This window comes from Embiotoca jacksoni, unplaced genomic scaffold (assembly GCF_022577435.1).
Source record: "Embiotoca jacksoni isolate LCO1_2020_lvr unplaced genomic scaffold, fEmbJac1.0.p SCAF_8, whole genome shotgun sequence".
Taxonomy (NCBI): Eukaryota; Metazoa; Chordata; class Actinopteri; family Embiotocidae; genus Embiotoca; species Embiotoca jacksoni.
This window is the reverse complement of record NW_027185436.1, coordinates 13,872,115-13,897,095: the sequence shown is the minus strand read 5'-3', so window position 1 is coordinate 13,897,095 and position 24,981 is coordinate 13,872,115. Positions and strand designations below refer to the sequence as shown.

Sequence of the window (24,981 nt, the reverse complement as noted above, 5' to 3'; positions counted from 1 at the left end):
GTGGCTGCGGCTCCTCCTCCTCCTCCTCCTCCTCTCCCCTCCTCCCTCCTCCTCCCTCCTCCTCCTCCCTCCTCCCCCCACCCCCCACCGACCCGAGTGAAGACCGAAGCTAGTCGGTCCTCCGCTACTGCTAACTTGAACTGCGGAACCTCAGCGGCGACACAATCAGCCTCCTCGTCATTTGTAGATTGAAGTCGAGGTGCAGCGTTTGAGCTCGGAGGCCTTTTCCACATCGATCCTTCTCCCGAGCAGCTTTCAGTCCGACTGCAGCTTTAAAGCGAGAACAGTCACGAGTTGGTTAGTTTTAAGTTCATGCTAGCTGGTTGCGTCGTTTTGACAGCTAACTAAGTTAGCTCGTTTTAATTGATATTCGACATCAGTTTTCAAAACAAAGCCCGCAAAAAAAAAACAACAACAACCGAGAAACCGAAGAAAGACCCAGCTGTCACCTCCGGGACAGCGCGTTAACGAGGACCAGTCAAACGACCCGAGATAAATGACGCTATCCCGCTGCTGGGTTTGTGCCCTCTGTTAATGCCTAATTAACATTATTTCTCCGACGTTGAAGAGGCTTGTTGTCAGCGGGGGGGTTTGTTTGTTTTTTTGGCCGTGAGGGCGTCCGGACCACAACACGAACCCGGCAAGCTCCCCGAAAGCTGCGTTGGCTCTGTCGATAAAACAAACAAAAAAAACAGATTCAAGTTTTCTTTGAAACTTGGGAATTAAATGTCCGAGAAGAGTTCGTCGTCCGGTTCGGATGAGGATGTGGACCCGGAATCCGGGCCGCCCGTGGAGCTCGGAGGCATTTTAAGCAAGGTAGCTTTTTTTTTTAAAGAGTTTTATGCTTGTTTTTAATATGTTTTAAATGACACACTGCTAAGTCCGATCGTTGCTAATGAACCGCATCAGTTAATTTTCTGCACAGACGTAATTCAGGCAGACTATTTTGCATCGTACAGCTGATTGAATACTGCACCTCTTGTGTGTTTACAGTGGACAAATTACATCCACGGGTGGCAGGACCGATGGGTCGTGTTGAAAAACAACACGTTGAGTTACTACAAGTCGAAGGATGAGCGGGAGTACGGCTGCAGGGGGTCTCTGTGCCTCAGCAAGGCTGTCATCACAGTAAGTGTTTACCCCGGTATGAGGAAGGAACATGACTCTTCTGCTGTCTGAGCACCAGTAGAAAGCAGGATGAACTCGGCACCTGTTCAACAACAATTCAGTGGGTCTCATTGGATGGGATGGGGGGGATGGGGGGCGGGGGGGGGGGGGTGATCGGCCCAGCAGGTCCAGTTGTTTTGGTCATGTCATTTCCTTGTCATCAACACAGAGGTGAACGTCTTCAGTTCTGATTCCTGCGAGATAGACAAGTCCAATTGTAACAAGGGTGTTCGTAAGATCTCGGGTTTGGTGGAGTCCTGTATTTTAGCACGCGGAAGCCGTCTCGCTTCAGCGATCCTTTTGAGCAGCCTCTGGCGTGCCTCTTTCTCCATGGCAGTGATTGTCTACTTCAATTTGGTCTTCCCGACGGTTTGAAAATTGAAGCCTTGACCACATACTGTACAGATTGGACCTGAATTCCTCCTATGCTGGCCTCCTGTTGGCGAGATAAACTGAAATCCCACACCCTGGTTAAATATTCACTGCCCTCTGTGAGCATACCACCACCAAGTACAGAGGCCAAACAAATGGTTTTACTGGGATTTGTGCAACAGGATTATTTGGTTCAAACCTGGATTAAAACTGCAACATGAAAGGTTACAGTGAGTTTCCTGTAGAGAAGAGTGCTTATTTGTGTGAACATTAGGCCAAGTTTGTGCAGACCTGAATGGAGTTCCACACGACATTCAGACTTTTGTCTGATTGTTAGAGTCGCTCAACTCAGAGTGTTCACAGTTTTATTACACGTGCTCTGTAATTATCAGAGTAGTATGACCCACACAGCCATTTCCCACTGCCTCTCTTTTCCTGAATAACTGAAGCCAGTTCAGTCTGAGGAGACGGTGGTATGAAGACTCAGGAATGCAGAAACAAGCCTCTGCTTTATTTTTTTTTGTTTTGTTTCTTCTTTGACCTAACATCAGTCTGTTATAGTGAGTAGCTGTCGACAATCACCAGAATTTCTTCATACGGAAGCACAACATGCAGGAAATGTCACGGTCTGAAAATTCCTATTGTGCGCCAAAGTCCATTATCAAAAGCTGACATCAGTACAAGCTCCTTTCTATGCATTTGAGTTTTCCTATCATTCACATGTTTTTGCTCGGCGTTATCTCATATCAGTAACATTTTATATGTCTATTTATCGTGTTGAATGTTTTAATTATATTACAAACATGTATGCACACACACTAGTTTAAGGCACGTAGAGGAAGACCTTCAGTCAAAGTCTTAGAGGACACCGAGTCCTCTAAGACTTTGACTATCAGTGTTGGACTGATAACCTCTTCTTTCCTGACACTGGAGAGTCCACAATCCTGTATACTGAAGAAAGCCAATGCAGCACAGATACACAGCAGTGCTTACGCAAGGAGAAAGAGAACGTTCCAGTCAGAAAAAAAGAGTTATAAACTCAATCGTAAAGGCCAAGTTTATGGTCCGTGCCTGATACTGCACAGTAAGATAGACTGGATTTCTCTAGCCGGTAACCATCCCGGCTGGATGCGCTTGAGGTCATCACTGCGCAACTCCTTCCAGTGAAATTTTTTAAAGGGGGGGTGTGAGATTTTCGATGCTACGCCTGTCTCTTAAGGTTGTTGGTGACTTGAGTAAAAGCCCTGAAAGGTCACAGGAAAGACGTCACCCCTGTCAGCTTTCTAAATATGTAATACCAGCGTTGAAGTGTTAACACAATGTTATGTAGCAGGCTGACGCTGAGTGTTCAGAGCTCGATTGTCTGTTGTTGTTGTCTGTGTGGCAGCAAATAAGCCAGGACATGAGCCTCATTCAGCAAAACTAATCAAATTTGGCCAACGCACGGTTAAGTCAGCTGACAGAGCAGAAACACAGTGTGTGTGTGTGTGTGTGTGTGTGTGTGTGTGTGTGTGTGTGTGTGTGTGTGTGAGGGGTGGGGGGGGGCAAGAGGGGATTCAAGTCAACTGTGCCTTATTTCCTATTGTGCACCTTTGCAGAGCAGATCTCTTCTCAGCTGAGTGAAGCGGTCAAATTCCAATCTCAGAGGAAACGAGGGAATTCTTTGCTGCATGTGTTTGGGTGCCTCAGGCGCTCGGTGGTTGGCGCTGGGTGGGGTGCATTGTAGACTGGGGGAGTGTGGCAGTTGAAAGATTTGGCCCAGGAGTAGAAGGAAAGGTTCTGAAGATTCAGGTTCGGGGGACAGCATTGTGGAACAATCTCCGTTTCTTTTTGTTTTGGGTGCAACCCAGACATAAGACATCGGTTTCTAATTAAAATTCCTGTTTATTGTGTAGCATGTGCATTTCCGTGACTGATGGAGTCCATGTGTGTCCACAATTTGTTATTGCTAGTCAGCCAGTGTCAAGACAGGAGCAGTGATTTCATTGAACTAGGGGAATATGTTTCATTGAGTTTGTGGTCTACAACTACAGATATTTGGTTGTGGGGATAGTATTTGCTGACATTACTCATGCACTCTGCATAATAACTATACATGACTCTCCTCTCTCCGCGCAGCCTCACGAGTTTGATGAGTGTCGTTTTGACATCAGCGTGAACGACAGCGTTTGGTACCTCAGAGCTGAAGATCCTGAGCACAGACTCCAGTGGATTGAGTCAATAGAACTGCACAAGGTGAGTACTTCAGTTTTCTTTTTCTTTTGCATATATTTCTGAATCTTACTTGTTAGTTTCCTTTGACATCTTTGTTTGCTTGTCATACAGACTTTCTTAGGAAAAGTTATTATAAATATATATAAATAATGCTTATTGTGAAAGCAATCTGGCTGTATTAACAGGACGGAGAAATCAATAGGGATTCCAATCCCTGTTGTGTTCAGATTGGGTTTTTTTTTTTTTTGCTTGGTGTTTGTTAAGAATCAGAAAATATTTTCTAATGTTATAGTGTCTGAGGCCATGATAAATATTTTATTGAATTTTGCCATAATCCCCCACAAAAAAAGAATGTTTTGCTGCATTATTCACATTCTTCCAATATTCAGGTTGAATTTTGGGTCAGGTTATTTTTTCAGAACAGACAGGGAGTTATCTGTGTTGTGTTCAGTGAGCTAGGTGTGGCAGGACAAGGATTCAGAGACACACACACACACACACACACACACACACACACACACACACACACACACACACACACACACACACACAGCCCTGATCCCTGGGAATGTGGGGAATCTGAGGAGTGAGATGCTGAGGTCATCAGACATCAGATGGTAGGCAGCTGCTTACTCTGCAAGGACATCTTAGGTTTATATGTGGACTATGTGAGTGTTTTATTGGCCAGGTCTTTGTCGAGCTTTTCATTCAGGAGTTTATTAGGCTGGCTGGGATCGTGCTTCACATGTCATACAATTGGACTGCTGTAAACACTATTACACCTAAAGATCACATGGCTTTATGTACAGTTGATGAAATCGGGTTCAATATAAATGGCACCTATGTAACAAACACAATCTGTTAACCTTCTGAAAAATGTAGACATTTTTCCAATAAAGCTGTAAAAAAATCTTGTTTAGTTTCTTACTGTTTTATCAGGATACTTTTAAAATATATTCTGGTGCATAGAAAAACTGCCTCGCATTACACAGTAAGTGCAACAGTTAAACAATGTCATCATCTATTAAAAACTATTTAAAACAACCAGCTATACTTTACTGAATTAGAAGTTCAGTTTACTGTGGACTAAAAAGTGAACTTGTTAACCATCTGTTTGATTTTATTTAGTTTTTTATTAATATCCTTTTATAGTGCTACGTTTGACACATAAAAACAGTTAAGTTGAGAGACCAATGAAAAAGCACCACCATTGAAAACAAATTATATTTATTTTGCACAACAAAACAAATGGACAATCACAACAAAAGTCATCTCAGGGCACTTAACACAGACTTCCAACAAAGCTTCATAACATTAGAGAGTGGAGTCCAACAATTCAACAATCCCCACGAGTGACATCGGGCAGAAAAACTCCCTTCAATATCCCGTGAATCCTCATTAGTCGTGAGTCTCGACTCAAATGGTGCTGTGGATTGTTTTGTTTGTGCTGCTGAGAGTTTTTAGTGCGAGTGCGAGCAACCACAGGTCTCTATTCCATTAACAATGGCGTGATAGTTGTTTTTTTTTTAGGGTTATGTTTGGACTGTGACCTGCAGTAACCTCAGAAAGCTTAATGCAGCACCACCTGCAGCATTCCTGTAGGTAGTGTGTCTGCACTGCTCCTAAATGGACAAAGAAAGTCTTGCACCAAGCATTTCTCCCTACTTGCAGTGTGTTTTTAATCTTTCCATCTGGACCCAGGAAAGCATTAACCAGGGTGGCCTGACTTTCCTGCTACTTTGTTTAAGCATTCACACTGCTTGTTCTGCAAATATGAGCACTTCATTTGTAGTTTATTTTCCAGTCCCCAGTACTCACATCACAAAAACTGGAGACAGTAGAACACACACATTCATACATGGAGCATTTTTCCAACACTAAGTGTGATGACAAATAATATATGTATATATTTTTTTCTTTCTTTCTGGTCACCTTTTGAGGTGTTGTAGGGTTAAAAAAAAAATGTTGTGCCACTTTGAAACACTCATACTTGGCTATAAATGTGCTTTAATATGGGTTAAACAAGTTCATGTTAAAGCAGTAATGTATATGTGTTCCCCAGAGAAAAATGTGATATTTACCGCTCTTTTTAAAAAAAAATTAACAAGTGAATTAGGTTTCAAATTGTGGAAAACAAAAAATACAAATGAGCATTATCCTGTTCTCCAAAACACTGAGGGCGTGTCCGCTGAAGGTGCTGAAACCACGGCCGGTCCCAGGAAAGGTGCAACCTCTCTCAGAAGTGTCAAATACCACTACGAGCTGAAGATGGATGCTCCGCCTGACAGCTTCATTGGACTTGTACAGCTGTACATGTTTGAGCCACTAGCGCCAGAGGACACTGACCTACCCGAGGAGTTCCCGAGAAGTTGCCTATTATAATCATAAGAAGAAGCACACAAGGCAACTTGCAGTCAGTGGTGCGCATGAACTGCTGACGATGGCACTAAATGTCGTCGGGATGGGAGGATAAAAGTCGGGAAGGGATGCTAGTCTGTTCATTCCCGTTCCCCAGTAACGGCAGATAATCTGTGAATCCCAGTTGTCTACAATTAAAGTTTGTAAAACTACGCAGTGTAAAATAGTCACTACAGAAATGGGTGTTGGTTGTGATCGTCAGCTCTCCATCAATGTGGCTCTTCGCCAAATAAAGCCAGCTCTTCTTCATTTCATGACACTTTGGAAATTTGAATAATAAGACTGAACTGCTCTACAAATTCTGGCATCCGGCGAAGACACATTTTAGCCTGGCTCCAGCAAGCTATTGCACACAGCTTTAGTCATTGCTGTGACTGTCGTCTGAAAACCCTGTTTCTATTAAGGTTTGTGCAGGCACTCTTGTGCGGGCTGACAAAGCGCGATAACATTGAAGTAGTTCCAACAGTGGCGGGGGTGGTCGACTTTTGGCGCACAACATAAATCATATGGAGGTCGATGCCGATTGGTTAAAGGCTGCTCCAATAGCAATTAACCCGACGTCTATTCCCAGTAGGATGCAAAGATTGGAAACGATTGCAAATGGAGCGCAGCCAGACCCGCACAGTGAATTTGGTAACACCAAGCTAGATGTATTTGCAAGAAAAATGGATAGCTAGTGAATAATCTGTCGGCTGTTTTATATGCAGTAATTCATGATCACGCGAGAAAGTCACTGATGCTGCTGTGCTCTAGTTTTTTTTTTATAACATTATAGTACAGACATTTAAAAAAAAAAAAAAAAAAGTATTTCTAAACACATCACGTGCGTTAAGAAATAATAGCTGAAAACACATGAAGACAGATTAACTGTTTTTTATTATAATGTTCAGCATTTGTTTTGAGTGAGCCTGAAATCACAGCTCCATGACCCCTCCCCTAACAGCCACTTTGCAAAGACTAACAACCATTATTTGCATATTCATATTACAAAATGAGGCTGTTCAGGGGAAAAACATTTTTTGGAGTCTGTTTGTGTTTTTATGTGTGGGTGTGTTTGTGTTGGTGGGAAAAGTCACAGTAAATGCAGCTCTTGATGAATAATGGATTTTTTTTTTTTTTTGATTGGCTGTTCTCACGGCAACAAAAAAAAAATCAAGAGGGACACATAAAACTGCATTATACAGAAAAGACGGATCCATTCGAGCAGATTCAGAGGGGTGACGTGCGAGGGAATGGGGAAGACCCCCCCCTGTATTTATTTGAGGTTTTTCCACCACTTCTTCATGTTGGTTGTGGGCACAATCTGAATGCTTTTAGTCCAGATCAGGGGGGTATCAGCAAATCAGAAGGGATAAAAGGAGAGTCGGGTAGATAGAAGTAAAGCAGAAGATGCAGACAAATGTTGTTCCCTGCCTCCCACTCTGTCTCTCTTTCTTTCTCTCTGCCATGATATACAGTAGGCTGCTTCACTCGCCCACCCGTTCACTACTTTATTGGTTCATTACCCAAACGGCCCCAGACAGCTCTCGTCTCTCTCTAATGCACACACGCATGCAGTCTTCCTTTCTTCCCCACTCTCGCTCTCACTCTTCCATGCAAACACACACAGTCAAGCTCGGTCGCCCGGTGATGGATGCTGGACATAAAGACGGACGGGATAAAAAGATTTCACATTTCAGGGTGTGTGGTCTGTTGATGTATGTACATGGCGAGAGAGTGTGTGAGAGTGTGTGTGTGTGTGTGTGTGTGTGTGTGTGTGTGTGTGTGTGTGTGCGCGCACGCACGCATGAGAATTGCAAGACTCCTCCTTTCCACCCAGTCGGTCTCTTCTGCTTCATAGAGCAGCGAGTGTCTGCCGCTCGTCTCCAAATGACTACTTTTTCCTTCCCTTCTCTTATCGCTGCTTTCTTTTGACTTGATGAGCTAAGCTACGCCTGTATAGCTTCTCTTCTCCACCTCCTCCTCTTCCCTTTTGTTCCATAGTGAGGTGTGTCCAGGGAAACGGGAATACTGGATTAAACCTTCTGAATTGTCAGAACATTGGGAGTGTTGGGGGAAGCGCCTGGCCATGTTGGGGTCGCGAAACCACCAGGACTGCAGCAGTGTCCTGCTCTGCTTTGGCTGTTGGAATGGCCGAATGGTGGGCTTATAGCATGTTGGCATGCTGCTTGCACACGGTCACTCGTCACTGAAGTGTTTACATTTTTATATGCCTGCGACGGGACATGAATAATTACTGTACATGACCTATTTTTGCCTTGTTCACACAGCTGCTGAAAGGATTATATTGCTTGCAGTTTTTCACAATAATAAATATGTGGACGAGCTTTACCATGGAGCTCCACTGCATGTTAGCTTCAGAAGAAATCAGTCAGTATTATTTGGAAATTAGGCTTATACTGCATGGCTGTGTGCTGAGAGGTAATTTCCCAAGCAGAAGTTCTTCATGGTTGCTCGGGGCAGTCACTCATCTCATTACTATTACAAAGCCTTGGGCTCAAGTCGCCATTTCACATGTTGTGTGCGAGTGGGTGTTCAGTTTGCATGGTTGTCATGCATCTGACCAGGTGCATAAAGATGGCGGTCTCTGGCGTGGGCACAGTTCATGGAGTACTGCTTTGCCTCGTGGTCCCAAATTAGCATACAAGCAATAATGATTTCACTTAGAGATGCACCGATATCAAATTTCAGAGCTGATGATGATAACTGATGTTAATCTATTGGTTGCTGCCCGTATCGATACAATAACTCACTCTCTTTGCAAATGCAAACATGTGAAGAGGGGAAAAAAAAAGGTTTTAGATTGACCTTTATTTGAGTAATACAGTACACCAATTTTTAGAGAGCCGTCGACATCTATTCATTGTGGACGTAGGAGGAGGAGTGGGATAACTGCAACGGGATTGGTTGAATATGTTGCATTTCAGTCATGATCTGAGGAGCATCCCTTATTATCGGTTGTAATTAGAGGCTTAAATTCAAAGATCAGAACAGAAACAAGAATAAAATGTTCTTTTCTTGCATCCTTCATTTCAGTAAGTGGTATCTCAGCTCTAACCAAAGAAGTAAGCAGTGTTACCCATTGCACTTTTTGTCAAACATTTGTTTACCCATGTAACCAGCTAACTGTGATTCTCGGGTGTTTATATTATATTATATTATATTATATTATCCTTATAATATAGCAGAGCAGCACTGAGGATGATGTAGTTTAAATCGGAGTTTTACAGGTGCATTAAGAAAGCAGTCAAGAAGTACAACCCGTGTAGGCATCACAACCTTCATTTTGTGCAGCTGAAGCCCTTTCAGTGTCAACAATCACTGACTTCAATATGAAAAATGAAAGTGAGCACTCATCTCTCCCTCTTGATTTAATAGAAAAAGTGTATTATTTTGTCTTTTAATTCCGTGTTGTGTTACAGCAACTTGAGCAGCCAATTACAGCCCAGCTTAACACAAAAAGTGGTGTTTTTGAAACCGACAGTTATTTTGACTTTGGCAGTGTGTTTATGGGCAGTCAGTGTTTTCTCAATAAAATAACATCATTTTCTGCAGATGGTTATTAACTTTGATTGCTGTAGTGTCTCTTTAGTAACAGGTCTGATTGTAGGTTCATGAATGTTGTAATGGGGAATTGCTTTTGGGACTGAGCTGGGTAATTTTTCAGGCTGTGGTTTAGAGAGAGAGAGAGAGAGAGAGAGAGGTCCACACAATAAGAAAAAATTACAAATACGTATACAATAAGATAGATATATTCTTTAATTTCATTTTATTGTATGGTGTTCAATATATTTTATTCACTGCCTTCATATGTGTCTGGTATGAATAGACCAAATGCTGTAAACAACTGATTACAAATCAAATACTCTCTTGTAAGAAATTAGTGAAGACTTGTTCTTATATGACTCTAGATTTTTCTAGTACATTTTCTACTTGTCAACTAAATCTACTGTATGTAAGCCTGTGGAAATGGGAGAAAATGCTTTACCTTAAACTACTCAAAAGCTTAAATTTTCTTAATCTTAAAACCATAACAATCTCTGGATCAAGTAAATGTAAACAAACCCTTCAACAGCAAACGGTGAGACCTTATTTTCTGTTGGTTTGGCCCTGAACGGTTTACTACGCCGCTTAATATTTGTATTACTGTCAGTTCCCTCGGCCTATCACTCTGTTGTAAGTGCTCTTTTAGCAGAGGTATGCATGTGCTCCCTCTCGAGATGGTCACCTGACTCCCTCTCGTCAGTTTGCTCTCTGTTCTTAAGAAATTCCTCCGCCTGCCAATCCATCAACAGAAATAACTTCCAGTCTCTTGTTAATTCAGTAATCAAGTGGAAAATTTGCCTCAAAGCCATGACTAAACCTACGCAAATAACTCCAGAGTCATAAACCACACCATCAGCATGTCAGAGTCCTGATTCAAATGTTTAAGAATCTCAAACATTACCGTTGCTGCTGGTTGAGGAAACGTAAAGCTGCAGTACTGGATCATACATTTACTGTCTCTCTTTAATGTCATAGATAACAATTAAAGGCTGCATGTGGGACAAACAAGGACATTTTGCTTTGGTGCGCTCGGCTCGGTGTGCATACGCACACATTATCTGTAATAAAATTCAGTTGCTTTGCAGAGTTTGCAGTTGCAGTCGTCGCCCAGTTATATGTTGGCCGTTATGGAACAAATGCCAGAACTGCCCCTCCTTAAAGGCTACTCATTGATCTGTTTTATGATGTCATGTGAGACCCGCTGTGCTGTATGTCCTAGTCGGTACGTCCACTATTTTCCTTCAGGATGTCACAATAAAGCCCAGCTCCGTCCACGCTAGAATATATTTCAATTTACTTCCACTCTTCCTCAGCCGCTGATTATCAGATCATCAGAGATGTCGATGCATGATGCATTTTTCAGCCGCGGTCCCTCACAACAGACTCGTTTTTGTGTGTAGGTGTAGGTTCTGCTCCGGTCCAGCTTAGCATTACTCAGCGCCACTGACTGTTCCAATTGATCCCACTCTGTCTAGTTTTGATAAGCGGCAGACATTCTTGTTACATTGCAGTTTGTCCAATGTTTTGCGTGCACTGAACTGAGCTTCTGTTCCCTCCTCTTCTCTCGCCTCTCCTCGCTGTCCTCCCGCACCTCCACCTGGATCGCAGGCCGAGTCCGGTTATGGTTCAGAAACGAGTCTGAGGCGCCATGGCTCCATGTTGTCACTCACCTCAGCAGCTAGTGCCCTGTCCTCCGCATCCACATCCTCCTTCAAGGTGAGACATGGTCCCCGATGACCGAGTTAAAAGATGTCGCTAGACATGTTAACGGGCCATGGAAACATGTTAGCTGCATGCCACGAACTGAAAATGCTTAGCTGAAGGGTTAGCAGGCCGGCCACCGGGGCTGGGTACCAAACCCGGATCCATTCATGGCACAGACCGAATTGCTTTCATGCCAGCTACTTTCACATAGGTTCTACTTCAGCGGCCCACCCACGTAGATAAAATCTATTTCAACTTTGGTGGATCTCACAATAGAAAGCCTTATTTTACTCCTTTTTCTAATTAACGCTGAATTGCGCTGCAGAAACTAGCGGCTTCGCTGTGGACATTCGGCCAGCTGGCCTCTATCGTTAGCCTTCATGAGGCGTTTGGTGACAATCGGTAAATTGTTGTTTAGCAATAGCTTGCATGTGAGGTGTAAATGGCAGCATCACCTGATTTTATGCTTGTGAGATGTAAATTGCAGCTACATGAAAACGCATGGGTTTCACTCTCCTGCTTTAAACTGCACCAAAACTAAAGATTAGTACCGTGATGTATAACGTAATGTTCTATTCGTTAAATTGGATTTTCTGAAATTGGTTTTGAAAAAAGCATCGATCAGGAACCGATATCAAAGTCAGGGTACTGATATGAATCACTCTTTAACGGTACCCAGACCTAAATGTAATATTTATGTTGAAGGCCTCGATCCTCTCCTTTAATGCACAGCTTACAGTCAAACATATCTGCTGTATCAATGCCGAGTGTTAATGATTTTCATTTTGTGCGCCAATTTGAACAACCATCAGATTTTCATCTTCAGCTGAAACAATAAATCTGAGATGAATCTTTCCTCTGGCGACATTTTGTCTGGTGTTGTTGCCGTTGTTTACTTTGTGTCTCTGCTCAGAAGGGGCACAGGTTGCGTGAGAAGCTCTCAGAAATGGAAACCTTCCGGGACATTCTGTGCAGACAGGTGGACACTCTGCAGAAGTACTTTGACTCCTGCGCCGATGTCGTTTCCAAAGATGAATTTCAGAGAGACCGAGGTAATGTGGAGCTTAAGTACACTACACTACAGCTTTTAGCGTATTAGATCTTTATTTTAAATAGGGTTAAATTTGTTTGAGATGAATTCTGTTTGGAAATATGTTCTCTAGAGCGGTGTGGAGGAGTTGTGGAGGACTGTGTCTCATGTTTGTTGGCAAAGGAAAGCATTTATAGACGTGAACTTGTTTACTTGATCCGCGCCGCTTGAGAGCTGAGCCAGAGTTGTTGATACGGCTCATTGAGAAAAGAAAGAGAGATCAAAATCCTGTTTTACAGGACATTCTGTGGGTTGTTTAATCTCTGTGGCTTTCTTGTAGTCTTTAAGATCACTTTTATGTTTAACATTTATATTGCGCTGGACGTATAATCTCAATTATGTTTTTTTGCTGAAAATAAGTTATCCGTTACCGACAGTTATGAATGAACTAGCCGGGAACTCTGGATGTCAAACCTTACTATTCTCATGGAATTAGTTTGAAAATATTAAACTATACGCTATTAGCTTCCGAGATATATTATAGATAGAGCTAACACTGCTATTGTTTTCTTATCAGTAGTAGAGGAGGACGAAGATGAATTTCCTACCACCACAAGACCCGACGGTGAATACAATCACAACAACAACGGCAGCAAAGAGAAACGTGAGTCTACCTGCAGATGCTCGCTGACCTTGCATTATTTTAACTGACAACATCTGTGGAAAAAAGTAAACGTCGATAACTGATTCACTTTAAACAAGGAAAAGCACGACTTGTTTGTTTTTAATCAAGTCGTGAGGCAGCTGTTACATTCCATTATTTCCGTGTTCCTGTCTCTGCCAGTGTTTTCCCCCGCCAGTCCCAAAGGTATGAACGGGATCGACTTTAAGGGCGAAGCGATCACCTTCAAGGCCACCACGGCAGGAATCCTCTCTACGTTGTCCCACTGCATCGAGCTGATGGTCAAACGAGAGGACAGCTGGCAGAAGAGGGTGGACAAGGTACGGGCGTGGACTCCACACACAGCGGTCAGAAGAAGTGTCAAAGAGATTAATAGGCAGTTTCCTGGGTGTTTGTGTCAGCAGCCACCGCTGTGTGCAAATGTCGCTGACTGAGGAACTTATATTTTCTTTAAGGAACAAGAGGTGATGAGATTGTAGTTCACACTGCACTCTGCTGTCTAAATTGTCGAGCCATGATTGATATAGACATCAGATATTCATGTTAGTAGTTAAGTTGGTGCAACATTTACCATTTAAAAAGAGCAATGGTTGCTTTGGGAAGGGTAGAAGGTGATTTAAAGGAGTTGTTCAGCTTTATTAAATACGTCTCTGAATGAACAATTTGGAGACGATTGCTTTGGATGTCGTTTACTTGTCCTTTTATTAGTTCTTACTCCTCATTCCCAACTCTGGCTGGATCTTTTTCAGGTTTGATGTGGGTATTGTTGATTTGTTCCTGATTTCTGTGTGTTCATATTTCTATCTTGTACAGACGTCTGTTGTTCTGTTATTCTGCTCTATTGATGTATTTTGTGCGGAAATTAAAGATGCCTTTGGCAAGATATTTTGTAATTTAGTGCCCAGTCTAAAGAGACAGTGTGCTGAGGTGATAAAAAAAAAAAAAAAAACAGGGAAAATCTTTTCAAGCGTCCTCAAACTCCGCACTTCAGATATCTGAAACCTAGTAATAATTTTTGAATAAAAAAGGTAGTTACTGTGAACATTTCTGATCATATTTCAGTGAACATGTGGACAAATGGACGTGTTGCCTTTTATTACTTGATCATTTCATTTTTTTTTAATTTATCAGAATGATCAGAGTTCCTCTAACACTCATCTCTTAATTGATATCCAGAGAGGGATCTGTGTCTTTAAAGGTTTCCTCATGTTTACATCCTGCTCAGCACAACTGATGTTGTCAAACCAGTTTTCTTTTTTTCTGTGTGTGAAGGTGTGCTGCTGCCCAACCCTAATTCTTGCAAAAGCCGGGGACTGTTTTCAGTCAGTTCGACTGCTTGTGTGAAACTGCTTCCAAATTATCTGTGTTTGGGTATGAGTGAGTGAACTTTAGGCTCTGACGTGGAGTAAGAAACTAGAGATAGTCAAAGAACACTCATTTAAAGGAACGCTACACGCCTACTCAGACTCGTGCAGGAGAGCGAGTTAGAAAATGACTGCTCGGACTTCGTGGTGCAATTTGTGGAAGCCTTCGCGACAAAGGAGGACTGAGCTGCTCAAATACCAGACACAGAGATGGATACCTCTGCAGACCTGCGGCCTCTTCTTTACAGTAGGTCTCTGTCTGTCTGTCTGTGCAGTGGTTAGACACAGCTGACAACAGGATCTCCTCCTGTTTATTTTGTGCCGTCTACACTTCCCTTTTATATTTTGTTTGGTTTCTGTGTCTTGCCGTCTGGTTTCCCTCCGTGAAATAGTTTTTCTTGAGAGCACGGTTGTTTTATGTCACTGGACACTGTCAGACAGAATTGCTTCTTCTTCATTTGCTTTCTTGCGTGGGTCAAATTTGTCTCAAATATCGACTGTTTTCATTCAGCGTTGCCGAATGGTTTCAGCGGATTTTACCGATTTCATGTTCTCTCAATGAGACCGAATGCTGATGGTTTGTTCGGTTCCTGATGTTTTTCAGTAAAAAAAAAAAAATAACTGCTTTAGTTTTCCGTTGTGTAGCAAATCTTTTGTTGTCCATTTCATTTGTGTGAAGTCTTAAGTACTTGCCTCTGACAGAGGACAAAACTTTGTGTAAAACCTGTTTGATTGTGCACACGGCTGAGCTGAATAATGTAGTGGTTTTGCTTGAATGTCCGAGACATACACACCTCAATTTTCTTGTTTTATTGTCTGTAATCTGATGAGCTGAAGCATTGTCACTCGTGATGGCAGATGTTTAGGAACACAGATTCACTAACCACAATGCACTGCTTTCTTTCTGTGTGTGTGTGTGTGTGTGTGCGTGCGTGCGTGCGTGCGTGTGCGTGTGTGTGTGTGTGTGTCTGTGCAGGAGCTGGAGAAGAGGAGGAGGGTAGAAGATGCCTACAAGTCTGCGATGAATGAACTGAAGAAAAAGTCACACTATGGAGGCCCAGACTACGAGGCGCGATGCAATTTCCATAAACTACATTTACAAACAGATTTGATGGAGACTGTTCTCGCTGGATTCCTATAAGTCTGACACCGTTTGCTTGTTGTTGCTTCTTCACAGGAGGGGCCCAACAGTCTGATCAATGAAGATGAATTCTTTGATGCGGTGGAAGCGGCACTGGACAGACAGGACAAGATAGAGGAGCAGGTGTGATGAAGATCTGAATCGACTCTTTGTTGCGCAATCAAAATGCCCTGCATGGTGGGGTTGTATAAAACGGTAGCATCTCTGCCTCTGTAAAAAACAACAAAAAAAATAACTTCAGCAAAGTCACGTGCTCTCTCTGTGTGCCTCCTTCTCTCTCTTACCAAACTCCTACGCTGTGGTCCCTCAGTGTCAGTCAGAGAAGGTCAGAATACCTCGACTAACTCCGGTTCCTCCTGGTGACGTCTACTCCACCATCGGTACACACCGATTTGCCAACAAGGTGCGCAGCATATTTCTCATATTCTTTCTTCCCGATTTCCATCCTACTTTGTTCTAATTGAAGGCTACAAGTCGCCGTTCTGTACTTTGCCTCGTTATTCCTGTCCAAAGCGCAGGCAGCTCACAACCAGTGGGACCTGTCTATAAAGCCCTGCAGCTGCTCGGCGCTGACGCTTGAATAACACGCTCTCATGATGTGGCAATGCCTCACCTTAATCTGATCGCAAAGTGAATCCGTCTGTTTCTCACTGCAGTGTTTTTTTTTTTGTTTTTTTTTTGCTTACATAACTTGATTTGAAATTCTGCTTCAGCAGGTGGTGATTGTGTCATATGGTCATCTGCAGTGGCGCCTCTTTCTTTTTTTGTTCTTTATTCCTCTCTCTTTCAACCCTCTTTCTGCTGTACAGCCACATAGCCATTCTTCCTCCTTGTCCTCCGTTGAGCTAGTCAGCGCTTCTGATGACATTCACAGATTCAGCGCTCAGGTACTGTATTTGGTCAGCTGAGAGCATGAGCAGATAGCATGAGAATGTCTACTAACCACTCGCTCCAGGAGTTCACAAACAATTTCCCGAGCTTTGCGAAGAATGCTAGATTAGATTTCCAAACCAAGATTTCTACTACAAATCGATGAGTCACTATGATGAAAACCTGCACGGATTAGAAATTCCTGGAGTGAACGGGTTGTCTTCATCACACACTGATGTCGTCGTAGCAAAACGTTGGTCTGATGCTGCATGACTGCTAGAGTCTAATGAAACCTCTTAACTTCCACCTTGTAGTCTCCTCACATCCCTCTTCTTCTTCTTCTTCTTCTTCTTCTTCTTCTTCTTCTTCTTCTTCTTTTTCTTCTTCTTCTTCTTCTTCTTCTTCTTCTTCCACAGCCTGAATCCAGATGGGCTATGCACTGTATTTCTATTGCATTGTTGGGATGTTGAATAACCCCCCCCCCCCCCCCCCCCCCCCACACACACACACACACACACACACACACACACCACCTCTATCCCCCACCCCCTCACCCCGAGCAGGATCAAGTGTCTGTTATTTATTTGGCTACTGCTCAGTCGCTGATGTATTTGCTTAAGGCATTCTTAAGAGTCTGAGAGGGGAAATACATTTTCTGTTTGCCTCTCTTCATGTCTCTGCGATGGCAGCACAGGTGCAAGTTGTGTTGAACACTATCAATCTGAATACAGTGTATTCTTTTCCCCCTGAACTCTGCCCCGTTTCAAAGCATGTCCTCAAATACGCAGGTGAATAGACTCTCTTAACATGTGAATTGAATTAATGTCTCCGTGTCTTAGGTGGAGGAGATGGTGCAGAATCACATGACGTATTCTCTTCAGGACATGGGTGGAGATGCCAACTGGCAGCTGGTAATAGAAGAGGGAGAGATGAAGGTGAGCGCGGAGGAGAGAAGCTGCTAATGAATCATTTCCCTCAGTTGCCAGATGTGAATATTTAAGTCTCATTCACTCAAAAAGGTGCTACGGAGGCATTAAAAGCATCGGTGAGGAAAATGTATCAACTGGCAGCGTTGACAGACATGCTGAAAAAAAACACTTCAAGGTTCAGTGTGTGAGATTTAGGAGGCAGAAATGAAACATAATATTTAGAATTGTGTTTTCATTCGTGCAAAATTGCCTGAAACTAAGAGCCGTTGAGTTTTTGTTACTTTAAAATGAGCCCTTTATATCTACCATGTTTCCACAGTAGCCCGGAAGTGACAAACCAAACACTGGTTCTAGAGAGGGACGACAGGCACCGTAGATTCTCATACACAGCTGGAAGAGACGGTTGAGGCGAGGGCTGTTCAGTTGGTTGCCATCGGCAACTCGACACCACTAGATGCCACTAAATCCTACACACTGCTTCTTTAACCCTCTGAACCACAAGCAGTTTCTGGGAAAAAAAATTTTTTTTGTTGTTTTTGTTTTTGTTTTGCTCCTGTCATATTTTTACTTATCTTTCACCTTTCACTGCTCCAGCAAGTCCCGAATCTCTATGGAAACGGCACAACGATGGCTAAAAGTAGGGAGAACTCAAATGAATTTCAATGAAACATCACTATTTTAAGGTCAGATTTGGATACTGACGAAAGCATTTAGTGCACATGATTAGTTCAAGACTCGTGGATATTTGAAAATCGGACATTTCTGTTTTTATAGTTTCTGCCTGATAAATTGTTTAATTTTGGTGGTTTCTTAAAAGATTTTTTTTTTTTTTTTTTTTTTTTTTTAACTCAACGGGGGGTTTTGGAATTCAGAGGGTTAAAGTAAAAATATTCATGCCACTTAAAAACATTGTTTTAAAACTGCTGTGAAATGCAACACCTAAGTAAGTCTGTAACAATCGGCTCCATTTATGCGCCGCTGGAATCCGTCAAATTTTGTGGTGAGGCTGTGAACATGTTTATTGTACTCATTAGTTCTCGCACTGACATCAGGTGTACAGGAGAGAGGTGGAGGAGAACGGTATCGTCCTGGACCCTCTCAAAGCTACACATGCCGTGAAGGGGGTAACGGGACACGAGGTGTGCCACTACTTCTGGGACACATCTGTGCGAATGGACTGGGAGAGTGAGTCCACCCCTTCAGAAGGCTTCAACGCCGATCGACCTTCTTTGTTTTAACGCCATGACCTGACTGAACTGTTCTTCCCGCAGCCACCATTGAAAATTTCAACGTCGTGGAAACGCTCTCCGACAATGCCGTCATCGTTTACCAGACGCACAAGGTAAATTGAGTTCACGGTTGAGCGGTGATACCCCGCCGCCTGTTTTGACTGATGCCGACCGTGTCCGTTTGTGTCTCAGCGAGTGTGGCCGGCCTCTCAGAGAGACGTCCTCTATCTGTCCGCCATCAGGAAGATTATGGCAACGAACGAAAATGATCCCGACACGTGGCTTGTCTGCAACTTCTCTGTGGACCACGACAAGGCTCTTGTAAGAATAACGCTCGCATTCATACCTCATGTTGTGAGCTACTATATTACACCCTGTGTTATTCAGTCTTTTTTTTTTTTTCAGCTACGCACTCAACGTGCTGGTTTTCCTCGACAAGGGACTGGCATTGTTTTTCTTGCGTGTCTCTTTAATAAGTGTAGCGTTGTTGTTGTTTTTTAATAATAATAATAATAATAATTTGATTTCTAATTTGATTTTTGTTTCACTCAGTCACAATGTTACAGACGTGGGTCTGTTTTGTCACGATAACGTATATATCTGATGATGACGTGATTATATGCGCTCTAAATGGCACAACAGAAATAAAACGTGTCATATCAGCATCCCGAGGTAGGACTGGTGAGGGAATGTAGTCACCTGAACCGCCTCGACCCGGCCGCTATTACTGCACAAGTCGCTTCCGAGGCCAAATTTCCAACTTGGGGTGCTCGAAGATCTCATAAACAAGTACTCTCCTGGAAAATGTTGGCTTTGTAGAAAAGGAAAGTGGTGCCACGACTTCTAAAAGCTGTCGGGTGCTCTGAAAGTCTTTTCGTTTGTGCTGAATCAGAAACGCTTCAGCTGAAAAGCTCTCACTTAAAATGCTTGACATTTTAAATCTGTCCATTTGTACCTCACTTCAAAAACAGTGGAGCGCTTCATAATATCGGTCTATGATTACTGTGCTGACTAATTTTAATTTGGTTGAAGTAATTTGAACCCGCTTTCTAAAAGTACAAGGAGTGTAAGAAAACCAGCCCATGCATTTTGAGGGTTAATGCGTCCAACCTACTCCGACTGTACAATATTACTTACGAGTGTAAAATTATTGTTGTATATTTATTTTAGTAACTAAATTTATCAGGCATCATGATTCATTACAAGACAAACAAAGCTTTTTTTTTTTTTTTTTTTTTTTTTTTTTTTTTAAAGGCCTGTTTATTGGTAATGAAAGAAAGAACAGTTTTAGATTTTTTTATTTATTTATTTATTTATTTATTTTAACCTCAGTCACCGGCTGTTTAACCACATTGATTTGCGACAGCCTGAGGGGGGAGGAAGGGGGGGATTCCCTGCATTTACATTTTTGTTTTACTTTCAGCCTACAAACCGGTGTGTCCGTGCCAAAATCAATGTCGCCATGATCTGTCAAACGCTGGTCAGCCCTCCAGAGGGAGATAAAGATATCAGCAGAGACAACATCCTTTGTAAGATCACTTATGTTGCCAACGGTAAGTACCTCACAAGCACAGCAGGCTTTTATCTCAGGATTCACGCCCCGGGGAAAATCAGCACTCAGCAGAACAAAGCTTCCGTGTCGTGATTAATCTCACTATAATCCACCTACAGCACCTTAGTAATGACGTCCAATCTACTGTAAACGCCAGAAGCAAGTGAAAAGCTGAGCCCCGAACCTCTGATCCAATCTGCAGACAGTCCATAATATTGTTAGAAAAAAAAAAAAAAATACATTTTCAAGACTACAGAGGAGAAATAAATGAAACCACAACTCGAATGTTTGTTGGAGCTGGCAGATATTAAAGGTTTCATATTTTACACTCTTCTGGGTTTTTTTTTATTTTCATTGATAGCCGTAAGAAAATATAGTTTTACATCGCCTCTCTTGAGCTTCTCTCGGTAGCTCCACCTGTCTCTGTCTTGAAGCACATTGATATCAGTGACACTCTCCTCTGATTAGCTGACTCTTCTGAGTGACACACGTCCCGGCCAACCACAGGGTTGCTTTGGTCTTTTTGCTTGCTAGCTTTGTGACGGGTTAACTGCTGTGTTTTCCTCCGTATAAAAAGTCGGACATTGGGCTGTGCTGATGGCAGACATGTGATACGAGCTAGAGCTTGTGACATCACAAATTTACAGGAGTCCAAACGGCACAGTTACTGAATACGAGCTGTGGGCATTTCTCTGTGGTTTGAGCATTTTGACACATTTATGGAACACCTCAACCTGCTTTTTATAATAAAAAATAAAAAAAAAAGACAGAAGTCTGAATTTCTACAATATGGGACCTTTACGCTTTATCGTTGGATGGTTATATCAAGCAATTTAAATCGAAGTGGTTGTTTAAACTATCAAATGAATTATAGCAGAAGTAGCTGGAGATCACAAAAGGACCTAAAGGAAAAAAATAAGCAAGTTCCATGGTGTGTGGATCCAAATGATCTTGTCACATTTTAGAAAAATTAAGTCATGCTTTCAGAAAATGGCTTGTAGCTGGCTTGTATTCAGAATATTATGTATTGGCCTTCATAGAGCTAAACGGTCTTTGTAGAGCTAGTAGCTGAAGTCAGAACTGGACAGTCCGTGCAGTTGTGTCTTTTGAAATGTGAGTCCAGGGAGGGAAGTTCATTTCAAAATAATAACAACAACAGAGCAATACATCCTCTTCTCCCACCAGAGGGCACCCATTCCCCCTGCAGTGTGTGTGTGTGTGCGCGTGTGTGTGTGTGTGTACACACGTGTGTACTAACTCCTGATACCTTCCCTGTGGCTGCAGTAAACCCAGGAGGCTGGGCTCCCGCCTCGGTCCTCAGAGCCGTCGCCAAGAGAGAGTACCCCAAGTTCCTCAAACGCTTCACCTCTTACGTCCAGGAAAAAACTGCTGGGAAGCCCATCCTCTTCTGAACACAACACGGTAATCCAAACACGTGCGGTTTTGAAAGCGGCTGAACCGATGAGTCGAACGTTTATTACACTGTTAATGTGTGGGATTCCTGTTTGGTGCGTTCTCTGGCATCTTGAATTGGGAAAGATCCAGCAGATCTCCAGGATCTTTTTTTTTTTTTTTTTTTTAACTTTTGATCCTCCTCTTTGTTTCAGGCTCACGGAGGGCCGAGGTTTCCCGCTGCAGAGACCACGTTGTTCGGCGATGAACAGACTCTTGACGACTACATGACCTTTTCACCTGTCAGTTAGAATGTGTTTTTAAACTCCTACATGCAGGACACTATGTCATCAGGACGTCCCGCAGGACGCCTGCTTGAAGATGAGACTGGTTTTACGGCTTTAATGCATCACTAGCTGTCAGCTCCGCGACATTGTAATGGCGTAGCTCCATCTGTCGGTCATGGGTACATTTGTTTGTAAGAGTTTCCGAAGTGGTTTTTCAATTGTTACCGATTATTTGCTTTTTTTTCCTCTTTTTTTTTTTTTTTTTTTTTTGTAAATTGTTTTATACATTTCTTATGATTCCATTCTTCTTGACTTTTTTGGGGGTTGGCTTTAATCACTAGTATTACAGCTACTTGTTTTGCTGCTACTAAAGTTAACTACCATGAGAGAGGGAAGTAAGATATTTCCAGGAAAAAAAGCACTGGTGAGGTGCGGTACACTATCTCCTCTCTTGCCTTCTCCTGTCTCTCTCGTGATGACTCTTTTGCAGTTTGATGGGGGGTCAGAGCCTAAAGCTTTAAAATCTTTATATTTCTAGATTGTTATAAAGTAGCTTTCAGAGAGCACCATGGACACAATGTATTGTACAGAGTTAGTTTACCAATGCGAGAAATGTGAATTGACTGTTAAACGCTTGAATTCGATGACAGTGATGGGCCATGGAAATCTGGAGTGGGAGACGAGGTCTAATTAACTCATGTTGGACAATATTTTTGGACACAGCTGAACTGACGACGTAGTCGACTGTGGTCTATAGATGCTCAGCTGCGGTCTGTTGTGAGTGTGTCTGCCTTTAACCCGCATGTAACTCCCGGTTTCTGACAGATAATTGCGAGTGACCAGCCTTAGCGTCTGATCTGAAGATTTCTCTCTTTCATTGAGAGACGAGTGGAACATTTTGTACACCCGAGGTTTTCTCTTCACTATTTTCTCAGCCTCCCGTGAGGCAGAAAACAAAATGTCTTGTCCATTCACGAGTGTCAGGTTTGTAAATTAGTCCTGCTGCTTTTGTGCAGGATAGAGTAAAACTAAAAATGTTGAGCAGGATTATCATCGACACCTTTCAGTCATTTTGCGAAGATTACATTTCACATGCCACACTACAGTGCATTTGCCTCCTGCCCTTTGACTGATAAAACTACCCCCAGAATGCCTTAGACTCCAGGATGAACCCTCACAAGTCCTGGCTTTCTCTACTGTACAGCCACCAATGTGCATTTATCAACACTGAAATAAAGCGGAGGAGGGTTTGGAGGGCGGGGGTGGGGGTGGGGGGGGGTCAGCATTTCACATCATCTTACCTCAAGATTTAAATTTACTTTAGACTGCGGAGTTTTGCAATCATCAGATCTGCATGGTTGAAAGCTTCCCCATCAGATTTTCAGTCTAAGGGGGTCAGAGGTTCAGAAGAAATCAATTTGCTGATAATTACAAGAGCTCGATTGATTACAAGCAATGTCAGCTGAAGAATGCATTTAGTGTTTTTAATTTTGATATTTTGTCAGTAATCTACACACTTTGTATATTTCTAAGTTGTACATCAGAAGTGTTATTAGTTGCACTAAATGTAATGCAATTTGACAATGTTCTGTAAATTAAAATGATTACACGTCAGAATTGAGTCCGTGTCCTGTGAAACTAAAGGTCGTTTCTGTACACACAAAAAAATGATGCACACGTACATCCACAGCAGTGAAATGCAAACCGATGATGTTAAAGGTTTGGAAAGTACCGCTGGAGGAGCTAAAGTTATTAACAAGAGAAGACACTGAATTTGAGCAGTTTATTTATAGGAGTCTCTTCTATATATCTATATATTTATATATAGATATATACATATATATATATATAAATATGCATTGTCTTTACATTCAGCGATTAAAGTACTTATTCAGCAAATGGTAAAATATTGAGATTTACATAAATTATGGTCTCAACTGACATGTGATGGTGGAGTTGAACATTTAAAGTTGGATATGATGTCGATGAAGAGGTATCAGACAGCTTCTTAGTGTAGGATGCATGTCTCATAACTTCTTGTTCCGTATCAAAGGATATCCTGAGTAAAAGCATCTTCAGTCGTGACGCAAACCTCACAAAACTAGTAGTTCCACATCAAAAATGAGCTACAATATTCCTTCATTGTCTCTGTACATGTATCAATGACAAACAGGTGTGCATTTGTAAAGTAAAAAGGAAAAAAAAAAAAAAGTGCATGTTCACACATCAAAATCTGGCTTATGTCAGGTAGCCCCACCCGCCTAAGCAACATCCTCAGGAAAAAAAAAAATTCTTACAGTCATCATAACCAACGTCAAAAGTGCCGTTTATCAAGAGCACGTGTGCCGTCTGTCTGCTCTGTGCTTCCTCCCGGATCCAGTAACTGTCTTTTCCTCACATCACTTTACAGCAGCTCTTCATGCAGGGCTTCAGGTCCCTGTCGGGGCAGCTCGGATTATCAACCCGGAGAGGGAAAAGTTGGCCACTTTCACCACATCAGTCCGTGTTTGGCCATCAGAATCAAGTTTGTTCACGGGAGTCTTTCTCGCCCGTGTTGGCTGTTCATTATCGGGGACAAAAGTCGCCATCGTGAGATCACTAAACATTTCTCATCAGCGACTAATGCAGCTGTAAATTTCATTTCTCTCTGATCAGCAGAAAAGAAAAAAACAAACATTTAAAAGAAATGTGTGATGTGTCTCAACCCTCCTCGTCCGTGTGTATAGTGAATGTTTCGAGGCCATGAAAAAGGTACACGTATAAAAATATTTTTAAAAAAAACGTAATGGCGCTGCATTGATGCACGCTCTAAAAACCCAAAACTCAGTTCAGCCTGATGTTCAGCACATTACGCGATACATCACACGGCTCCTGCAGGTGTCCATTGCTGTGACTTTGTTGGGGTTTTTATTTTAGTCCATCAACCCGGGGAATCTCAGTATTCTTATGTGTTGGCGAGTGGCAACATGGATCTAGCAGCATTGAAAGTGGAGTAACAAACGCCAGCCTGGCCTGTCCAGTGGAGTGCGGCGATTGTCTTATGCTTGGCAGGAGGAAGTGAAGGTTGTAAAGCTGCTCTTTTCA

The 24,981-nt window shown here is 42.5% G+C and overlaps 2 protein-coding genes across 6 annotated transcripts in view; one reads left to right on the top strand and one right to left on the bottom strand.

Moving 5' to 3' along the window:
- The first annotated feature begins 73 nt into the window (after window positions 1-73).
- LOC138192019 (ceramide transfer protein-like) lies at window positions 74-23,514 on the top strand. 5 transcript variants are annotated; one of them, XM_069139166.1, is made up of 18 exons: window positions 74-816; window positions 994-1,128; window positions 3,658-3,774; window positions 11,326-11,433; window positions 12,335-12,473; window positions 13,029-13,115; window positions 13,296-13,453; window positions 15,474-15,566; window positions 15,675-15,761; window positions 15,949-16,041; window positions 16,448-16,525; window positions 17,348-17,443; window positions 18,490-18,622; window positions 18,709-18,779; window positions 18,859-18,987; window positions 20,090-20,219; window positions 21,503-21,640; window positions 21,826-23,514. In XM_069139166.1, exons 1-17 carry the CDS (start codon window positions 727-729, stop codon window positions 21,628-21,630), a joined length of 1,872 nt encoding a protein of 623 aa, XP_068995267.1. In that variant the 5' UTR covers window positions 74-726; the 3' UTR covers window positions 21,631-21,640; window positions 21,826-23,514. The 5 variants fall into 5 exon arrangements, with proteins under 5 accessions (XP_068995267.1, XP_068995270.1, XP_068995268.1 ...); XM_069139167.1 differs by having other exon boundaries at window positions 75-816; window positions 13,032-13,115; XM_069139169.1 differs by lacking the exon at window positions 16,448-16,525.
- The window catches only part of pip5k1bb (phosphatidylinositol-4-phosphate 5-kinase, type I, beta b), a 34,172-nt gene continuing 32,612 nt past the window's right edge, over window positions 23,422-24,981 (bottom strand). The window contains exon 15 of the mRNA XM_069139172.1: window positions 23,422-24,981. Within this exon, the coding sequence (XP_068995273.1) occupies window positions 24,979-24,981 (3 nt within the window). The 3' untranslated portion in view covers window positions 23,422-24,978.

Bases quoted from the DNA above. Each gene is read 5' to 3' on its own strand.
- LOC138192019 (XM_069139166.1), top strand. From the start codon at position 727: ATGTCCGAGAAGAGTTCGTCGTCCGGTTCGGATGAGGATGTGGACCCG. The intron at 817-993 runs GTAGCTTTTTTT...GTGTGTTTACAG, and splicing joins TCGGAGGCATTTTAAGCAAG to TGGACAAATTACATCCACGG. The intron at 16,526-17,347 runs GTACTGTATTTG...TCCGTGTCTTAG, and splicing joins TTCACAGATTCAGCGCTCAG to GTGGAGGAGATGGTGCAGAA.